Here is a 9,604-nt window from a genome sequence, read left to right on the forward strand (position 1 = left end):
GATGTCGAAAGAAATGCTTTTAGTTTCTAACTTGATCGTGATCGCACCGGTTCTACGAGTGTACGAGTCGAATATGAGGTTTATGGACATTGTAAAAGAATATCTCATAAACTCCACGTTTCATGGTGTGAAATTTATTGCGGATGATTCCTACCATGCAACAGAACGGTACATTGCATCGTACAAATACTTAGTTGAAGCATTTAAATCATGCCCATTTTGTGACAATATTGTTTCTTTGCTTTAGCATATTCTGGATAGTGTGTGTTATTATATCCTGGGTTGGTTCCGCATTTCTCATTGATGCCTCGCTGGAAGCATTCCAAACCAGTGCCATATCGTTCGTGGTGGAAACAAGCTATCGCGATTGGAACACACGCTTTCCTTCGATTGTCGTGTGCGAAATGCGCAATATGGAACGCATTCAGGCAATTGCCGATAGGTAAGCATTGTGAATATGGTCTCTTCGCACCACCGATTGATGGTTTTTTTTTTCTTCGTTAGACTTTGGGGTGAAGATCACGATTTCGCGATGGAAGAGGTTTTGAACGAGATTGGATACTTTCGGGGCGAATCGTACCATACGGTGAACGAATGTGCCGGTGACGATATGGCGGAGAACTGCTTTTTCGACAACTTTACCGCGTACGCAGATCTGGTGCGGAGTACGTGCATGGAAACGCTTGAGGATTGCTACTGGAACGATAAACCGTTCGACTGCTGCCGATACTTTCAACCGATGGAAACCGAGCTGGGTCTTTGCTATGCGGTCAATTCGTTGCAAACCAGCGCTAAGCATCCGATCAAGCTGAACATGATATCGAACAAACATACGGGACCGGGCAAGCTGACCATTACGGTGCTTACCGAGGCGTACGTGTACACGATCGGTGAAGAGGAGGTGCCCAACTTGATCACACCCAAGTCGGACGTGCTGCTGGTCGATCACTACATTGCCTACAAGCGCCACATATCGATAAAGGATATTGAGAATGATCCGGAGGCGAAGCAGGTTAGCGTATCGCAGCGCAAGTGTCGCTTTCCGGACGAGAACAATCTGAACGTGCATCGGTACTACAGCTACAGTGCATGCTCGGTCCAGTGCCGTAAGGACAAGCAGTTGAAAATTTGCAACTGCACAAGCCATCTAATGCCCAACACGGGTAAGTGTACCGCTTGTACTGATTGTATCGCTGATCGCTAAACTTCCCTAATCGCCGTAGATCCTTACGTCAAATGCAACATGTCTGGTTTGATCTGTCTCAATGATCATTACGAAGATCTTACCATTGTAATACCCAAATGGTCGGTAGGACGCCGAGGTGTCGTCTGCGATTGTCTGCCATCGTGTACCGAGGTGGACATAGGCATTGTGCATGATTCCCGCGAAAGCATATTTGATTCGGATCGCCGCTACTCGACAATAGAGATACAGCTGTCCGCTTTACCAACGGAGCGCTACAAGCGGAACGTGGTCCGTGGAAGGCTCGATTTAGTTGGTAAGTACAACGAGCACTTTCGTGGATGATTTCATGCTTTATTTCCTACTCATGAATCTAGTATCTGTCGGGGGCACAACTGGACTATTTGTCGGAGCAAGCTTACTGTCTTTTGTGGAAATTTTCTATTACTTCACCATACGCCCATACGGAACGCGGTATTTAACGAATGTGCACCAGGATAACTTAAGTCCGAGGAAAATTGTAGCACCCTACAAAGTTGAAACTAATTGATGAGGTCACTTTAATACGGAAAAAGGATAATAAATGTTTAATATGTATAAAAAAATGCTTCCATCTGGCACGGATTCTATGTCACACGTTATAGCTGTGACAACATCATATGCTTTTTTCTTCAGATAAACATCTGCCGTCGTGTCCGCTTGTGGTGTAACCGTAAAGTTGAAGGCAAGTTCCCGATTGCTAAGTGCATCCAGGTGTTTGGCTGATGAAGCGTACATTCCGTGCCACACACGCACACTCGCTGTTATCGGGTTTAAGTACATTTGCGAAGAATCCCTGGACAATTCTACAATCAAGATTGTGAGTGAGGGCTTACCTGGTATTAATTGACCAGCACCGGTTAGATAAAGGTACAGCAATAGGTTCACTTGCACTAAGCTGATACCGGGTCACTGATAGACAACAACCGACAACCGGCCAAACGATTACTGGTAATAAAGTACTGCGCGTCAGGTGCACGTGTACTGTGTCATCGTTAGCCCAAAATGCTACGACGATATTGACACACCTGGCCAGGACAGCCTTCCGTTTCCCGTGAAACACAAAACATACCTTTCGCAGCCGGTGATCAATCGATTGGACTTTGTTGTTCCGTGATAGAGCATGCCGGGCTGTTATCTATGGCTGTGGTTTGGTGGTTAGTGCAAGTGGTACCAAAAAAAAAAAACGAAAGGCGATAGATAACGAACGCGTTGAGTACTCTTACACTTAAAGGTGTGTGGTACGTTGTTTCAGAATGCATGCGTCATGTAACCTATATAAAAAAGTGAGATATTTCTACTCGACCGGAACAGTGCAGGTGTACCTGTACCCATATCTCTGCACATGCTCTATGTCATTTGCTACTCATTCTTACAAATCCAACCCATGTTTGCTCCAGCCAGGTGTTTACTCACTTTCTTATCAGGGCATTACGACCTCTTTGAAGTATTGGCCAAGTGGCAGGTGTGTAAGAGACACGGCCTACGGCTGAATATCTACCGCTATAGTACTCTTTTAAGGTGATCCTTTTTTGTGCGTACTTTACAGAGCTCATCATTGATTATTTTGATATGATAAATGCAATTGTTGAAAAACCTTTTTGCTTCTTTCATTGTTACATTCCACAGTAAATAGTCTACATAAATAGTGTACGTTTTGCATGTTATTTATTAGACTCTAGTTAATAGAGATGATACAATAAAATAGTAAGAATTTCTAAGTGATGAATGTTTACTGTTGATCGGTTTTATGCATTGTGTAGTAATAACTAAGGTTCAATTATATGCTAAAATGAAATTTATTTAATCATCACATAAATCTCTCTTTTATGTTTTTACTCTACACAGTGCTCCTTAGGCCAATTAGGGTTTTTAGGGATTTTCCCTTTGCACCTGCAGCATATATATATGCATTATGCATTATGCAGTCGGTACAAGTTTCCAAAATGCGTATGCGAATAAAGTTTGCTGTAAATACTGTTGTTGTAGTTCCCAGGAGATGTAGATGTGAATCGATTGAGTGAAACATATTGTAAATTCGTTGAAATAGTGCGTGCGTTTGTGTTCCATGCTCAACATAAGTATACGATCAAACACAAACAACACATATTTCTACTGATCACAGCATATTTGTATGAGGTTAGTTACATGGATGTTCCTTCAGTGTACGCTTCCTACATTCCTGGTATGTTCTTACCTACAAATTTGTTCATGTATGTATGCTTGTTTCAAGGATAGACTTACTAAAACACAAACCTAATGCTATTATGTGCTGGCAATTTAAACCGCCCGCCCGCGTAATGATAAACGTATCATACCCATTCGGCCCCCCCCCCAGTCATTCGGCCATCTACTGAGATTTGTTTAATTATTCTTCTTGCATATTTTGCCCCTTATTGCACAATATCGAAGATTGCTCCGTCTGCGGCATGTTACAGCTGGATAACATGATGACATCGTACCACCAATTGATCTGTAGAGTAAATTGAACAAACAGAAAAAGCTTTGTTGTAAACATTTGACATTGAAAACCACACTAGCGAAACAATGTAAACCGTATTATCCTTTTTTTTCGTTTTTGGGATCGCATTTTGTTTCTTCGGGCTCTTTCGGGTTAGTGTAAAACTGTGTTCTTGAATTTATATTTACCTCTTTTTTCACTGTTGTTGGCGAGGTGGTCTCGTATCCTATTCACAGGTGTTACTAGTCTTATTTACAGCAGCATCCCGGGAATCAGCAGTCGTAGAAACGTCTGCATCAGCTAGCGTATTCTGCAGTTCACAGATGTAGTCGATAACATTTTGTATCACCTCAAGCTTGGACACTTTGCGGTTCGTTTTGTCCATGAATGGTACCAGATCCTTTAGCTTCGCAAGATACACTTGAATTTCCGGATCGTTTTCACATTCCCGGCGATGGCGTTGTCGCACACGGCCACTTACGATGGAGGGAACGGAAGCACCCGTAGCACAGTTTACCGTGATGGCTTTCATTTTACGCGATTTTCAATACGCTTTTCTACAGATACGCAGCAAACCACACGGTACCGTCAATAATTGTTCGCACGCACTTTTTGGCACAGGTTGAATGTGGAAATGTTTCAACGTTAGTGCAACAGCATCACACTTCACCACGATGACCTACTTTGAAGAATTCCGCAAAATTGCACTACGATAAGTAAAAACACTTGTCGGTCGGTATGCTCTGGTTGTTTGTTTATTGTTATGCAGATAGAGACTGAGCATTTGGTACATTCGCCTCGGTAAATTGTTTTGATATGCTCCCAGCCACAAGGCCCACGGCGTCTTTATATACGTTCTCCAGCTATCGATACTGCAAGAGCACGGACAAACACCAGCCTATCGAAACGTTGTATAAATCGCTCAATTAATGAAACTGTTCTTGCTGTTCCACTTGCTGTATTCCACTTTTACTTTATTACGTGAAAAGTACGACAAAATATAAATATAAATGCATTAATGTATAAAAATGTATCAATCACGAAACACGAACCAAATTTTCTCCTGCGAATAGATATCAAGAAAATTTCGATCAAGGTGAAGACATAAACATGTCAGAATGGTTGTCATCGAAGTTTCTTCTGATCAGGTTGTACCATGCTGTGAAGAAAATATATTAAAATTTTTTATTGTTTTTTCATTGAAAGCATTATTTGAGTGAAAAGATACTTATTTTAACCAATTGGCATTAAAATAAATCAATTTAATTTTTTTTTGCAAAATTTCCCAAAAAAAACGTAAGCCTTATGAAATTTTCGAGTTGAAAACTTTTTTAAAATTTTTTTCTGATTTTTTATTATTTTTTGAGTTTAAAGCATTGTTTGAGTGAAAAGAAACACATTGCAACAAATTCGCATTAAAATAAATCATTTTTTTAAATTTTGCTGAATCGCTCAAAAATGAGGAAAATGTTATACTTTTTCAAACAGGTTAAGGAACTTGGTTCCTCGAATAACTTCCGGCACGGACACCTGAGAGCATGGCTGTCCAAGAAGAAAATGTAGCCATTGGTGCCATCTATCGACCGCAGGTTAAAGATTGGCGATCCGTTGGATGCCGACCGAGTTATAGGCAAAACTTGGTGCAAAAATGAGGAAAATTTTACATTTTCTCAAACAGGGTAAGGAACTTGGTTTCTCGAATAACTTCCGGCACGGACACCTGAGAGCATGGCTGTCTAAGAAGAAAATGTAGCCATTGGTGCCATCTATCGACCACAGGTTAAAGATTGGCAATCCGTTGGATACCGACCGAGTTATAGGCAAAGTTTGGAGCAAAATGAGCCTTAGTAAATGTTTATTTTTTTGAATTTTTTGATTTTTTTATTATTTTTCACTCTTTTTTTAATTTAAAGCATTACTTGAGTGAAAAGAAACACATTGCAACCAATTGGCATTAAAATAAATCAATTTAATTTTTTTGCAAAATTTTCCAAAAAAATCGTAAGGGGTAAGCCTTATGAAATTTTCGAGTTGAAATTTTTTAGAAATTTTTTTTTCGATTTTTTATTCTTTTTTTAGTTTAAAGCATTATTTGAGTGAAAAGAAACATATTGCAACAAATTCCCATTAAAATATATCACATTTTCCAATTTTGCTAAATTGTTCAAAAACAGGGTAAGGAACTTGGTTCCTTGAATAACTTCTGGCACAGACATCTGACGGTATGGCCGTTCAAGAAGAAAATGTAGCCATTGGTGCCATCTATCGACCACAAGTTAAAGATTGGCGATCCATTGGATACCGACCGAGTTATAGGCAAAAGTTGGTGCAAAAATGAGAAAAATTTTACATTTTCTCAAACAGGGTAAGGAACTTGGTTCCTCGAATAACTTCTGGCACAGACATCTCAGGGCATGGCTGTCCAAGAAGAAAATGTAGCCATTGATGCCATCTATCGACCACAGGTTAAAGATTGGCGATCCGTTGGATACCGACCGAGTTATAGGCAAAACTTGGTGCGAAAATGACCTTTAGTAAATTTTCATTTTTTTGAATTTTTAGATTTTTTCATTATTTTTCACTCTTTTTTTTATTTCAATCATTATTTGAGTGAAAAGAAACTCATTGCAACCAATTGGGATTAAAATAAAACAATTCTATTTTTTTTGCAAAATTTCTCAAAAAAAACGTAAGGGGTAAAGCCTTATGAAATTTTCGAGTTGAAATTTTTTTAAAATTTTTTTTTCGATTTTTTATTCTTTTTTTAGTTTAAAGCATTATTTGAGTGAAAAGAAACATATTGCAACAAATTCCCATTAAAATATATCACATTTTCCAATTTTGCTAAATTGTTCAAAAACAGGGTAAGGAACTTGGTTCCCTGAATAACTTCTGGCACAGACATCTGACGGTATGGCCGTTCAAGAAGAAAATGTAGCCATTGGTGCCATCTATCGACCACAAGTTAAAGATGGGCGATCCGTTGCATACCGACCGAGTTATAGGCAAAATTTGGTGCGAAAATGACCTTTAGTAAATTTTCATTTTTTTGAATTTTTAGATTTTTTCATTATTTTTCACTCTTTTTTTTATTTCAATCATTATTTGAGTGAAAAGAAACTCATTGCAACCAATTGGGATTAAAATAAAACAATTCTATTTTTTTTGCAAAATTTCTCAAAAAAAAACGTAAGGGGTAAAGCCTTATGAAATTTTCGAGTTGAAATTTTTTTAAAATTTTTTTTTCGATTTTTTATTCTTTTTTTAGTTTAAAGCATTATTTGAGTGAAAAGAAACATATTGCAACAAATTCCCATTAAAATATATCACATTTTCCAATTTTGCTAAATTGTTCAAAAACAGGGTAAGGAACTTGGTTCCCTGAATAACTTCTGGCACAGACATCTGACGGTATGGCCGTTCAAGAAGAAAATGTAGCCATTGGTGCCATCTATCGACCACAAGTTAAAGATGGGCGATCCGTTGCATACCGACCGAGTTATAGGCAAAAGTAGGTGCAAAAATGAGAAAAATTTTACATTTTTTCAAACAGGGTAAGGAACTTGGTTCCTCGAATAACTTCTGGCACAGACATCTGAGGGCATGGTCGCCCAAGAAGAAAATGTAGCCATTGATGCCATCTATCGACCACAGGTTAAAGATTGGCGATCCGTTTAATACCGACCGAGTTATAGGCAAAATTTGGTGCAAAAATGACCCTTAGTAAATTTTCATTTTTTTGAATTTTTTGATTTTTTCATTATTTTTCACTCTTTTTTTTATTTCAATCATTATTTGAGTGAAAAGAAACTCATTGCAACCAATTGGGATTAAAATAAAACAATTCTATTTTTTTTGCAAAATTTCTCAAAAAAAACGTAAGGGGTAAGCCTTATGAAATTTTCGAGTTGAAATTTTTTTAAAATTTTTTTTTCGATTTTTTATTCTTTTTTTAGTTTAAAGCATTATTTGAGTGAAAAGAAACATATTGCAACAAATTCCCATTAAAATATATCACATTTTCCAATTTTGCTAAATTGTTCAAAAACAGGGTAAGGAACTTGGTTCCCTGAATAACTTCTGGCACAGACATCTGACGGTATGGCCGTTCAAGAAGAAAATGTAGCCATTGGTGCCATCTATCGACCACAAGTTAAAGATGGGCGATCCGTTGCATACCGACCGAGTTATAGGCAAAAGTAGGTGCAAAAATGAGAAAAATTTTACATTTTTTCAAACAGGGTAAGGAACTTGGTTCCTCGAATAACTTCTGGCACAGACATCTGAGGGCATGGCCGTCCAAGAAGAAAATGTAGCCATTGATGCCATCTATCGACCACAGTTTAAAGATTGGCGATCCGTTTAATACCGACCGAGTTATAGGCAAAATTTGGTGCGAAAATGACCTTTAGTAAATTTTCATTTTTTTGAATTTTTTGGTTTTTTCATTATTTTTCACTCTTTTTTTTATTTCAATCATTATTTGAGTGAAAAGAAACTCATTGCAACCAATTGGGATTAAAATAAAACAATTCTATTTTTTTTGCAAAATTTCTCAAAAAAACGTAAGGGGTAAGCCTTATGAAATTTTCGAGTTGAAATTTTTTAGAAATTTTTTTTTTGATTTTTTATTCTTTTTTTAGTTTAAAGCATTATTTGAGTGAAAAGAAACATATTGCAACAAATTCCCATTAAAATATATCACATTTTTCAATTTTGCTAAATTGTTCAAAAACAGGGTAAGGAACTTGGTTCCCTGAATAACTTCTGGCACAGACATCTGACGGTATGGCCGTTCAAGAAGAAAATGTAGCCATTGGTGCCATCTATCGACCACAAGTTAAAGATTGGCGATCCGTTGGACACCGACCGAGTTATAGGCAAAAGTTGGTGCAAAAATGAGAAAAATTTTACATTTTCTCAAACAGGGTAAGGAACTTGGTTCCTCGAATAACTTCTGGCACAGACATCTGAGGGCATGGCCGTCCAAGAAGAAAATGTAGCCATTGATGCCATCTATCGACCACAGTTTAAAGATTGGCGATCCGTTTAATACCGACCGAGTTATAGGCAAAATTTGGTGCGAAAATGACCTTTAGTAAATTTTCATTTTTTTGAATTTTTAGATTTTTTCATTATTTTTCACTCTTTTTTTTATTTCAATCATTATTTGAGTGAAAAGAAACTCATTGCAACCAATTGGGATTAAAATAAAACAATTCTATTTTTTTTGCAAAATTTCTCAAAAAAAACGTAAGGGGTAAGCCTTATGAAATTTTCGAGTTGAAATTTTTTAGAAATTTTTTTTTCGATTTTTTATTCTTTTTTTAGTTTAAAGCATTATTTGAGTGAAAAGAAACATATTGCAACAAATTCCCATTAAAATATATCACATTTTTCAATTTTGCTAAATTGTTCAAAAACAGGGTAAGGAACTTGGTTCCCTGAATAACTTCTGGCACAGACATCTGACGGTATGGCCGTTCAAGAAGAAAATGTAGCCATTGGTGCCATCTATCGACCACAAGTTAAAGATGGGCGATCCGTTGGATACCGACCGAGTTATAGGCAAAAGTAGGTGCAAAAATGAGAAAAATTTTACATTTTCTCAAACAGGGTAAGGAACTTGGTTCCTCGAATAACTTCTGGCACAGACATCTGAGGGCATGGCCGTCCAAGAAGAAAATGTAGCCATTGATGCCATCTATCGACCACAGGTTAAAGATTGGCGATCCGTTGGATACCGACCGAGTTATAGGCAAAATTTGGTGCGAAAATGACCTTTAGTAAATTTTCATTTTTTTGAATTTTTTGATTTTTTCATTATTTTTCACTCTTTTTTTTATTTCAATCATTATTTGAGTGAAAAGAAACTCATTGCAACCAATTGGGATTAAAATAAAACAATTCTATTTTTTTTG

General features: G+C 37.4%; 1 protein-coding gene across 1 annotated transcript; it reads left to right on the forward strand.

Annotated features, from left to right (window-relative positions):
* Position 1: 1 nt before the first annotated feature.
* LOC125762808 (sodium channel protein Nach) lies at positions 2–3,097 on the forward strand. The gene is made up of 5 exons (XM_049425308.1): positions 2–168; positions 248–442; positions 505–1,163; positions 1,224–1,499; positions 1,561–3,097. The coding sequence occupies exons 1-5, from the start codon at positions 2–4 to the stop codon at positions 1,731–1,733; spliced, it is 1,470 nt and encodes a 489-aa protein (XP_049281265.1). The 3' UTR covers positions 1,734–3,097.
* Positions 3,098–9,604: the final 6,507 nt, after the last annotated feature.

This window comes from Anopheles funestus, chromosome 2RL (assembly GCF_943734845.2).
Source record: "Anopheles funestus chromosome 2RL, idAnoFuneDA-416_04, whole genome shotgun sequence".
Classification (NCBI taxonomy): Eukaryota; Metazoa; Arthropoda; class Insecta; order Diptera; family Culicidae; genus Anopheles; species Anopheles funestus.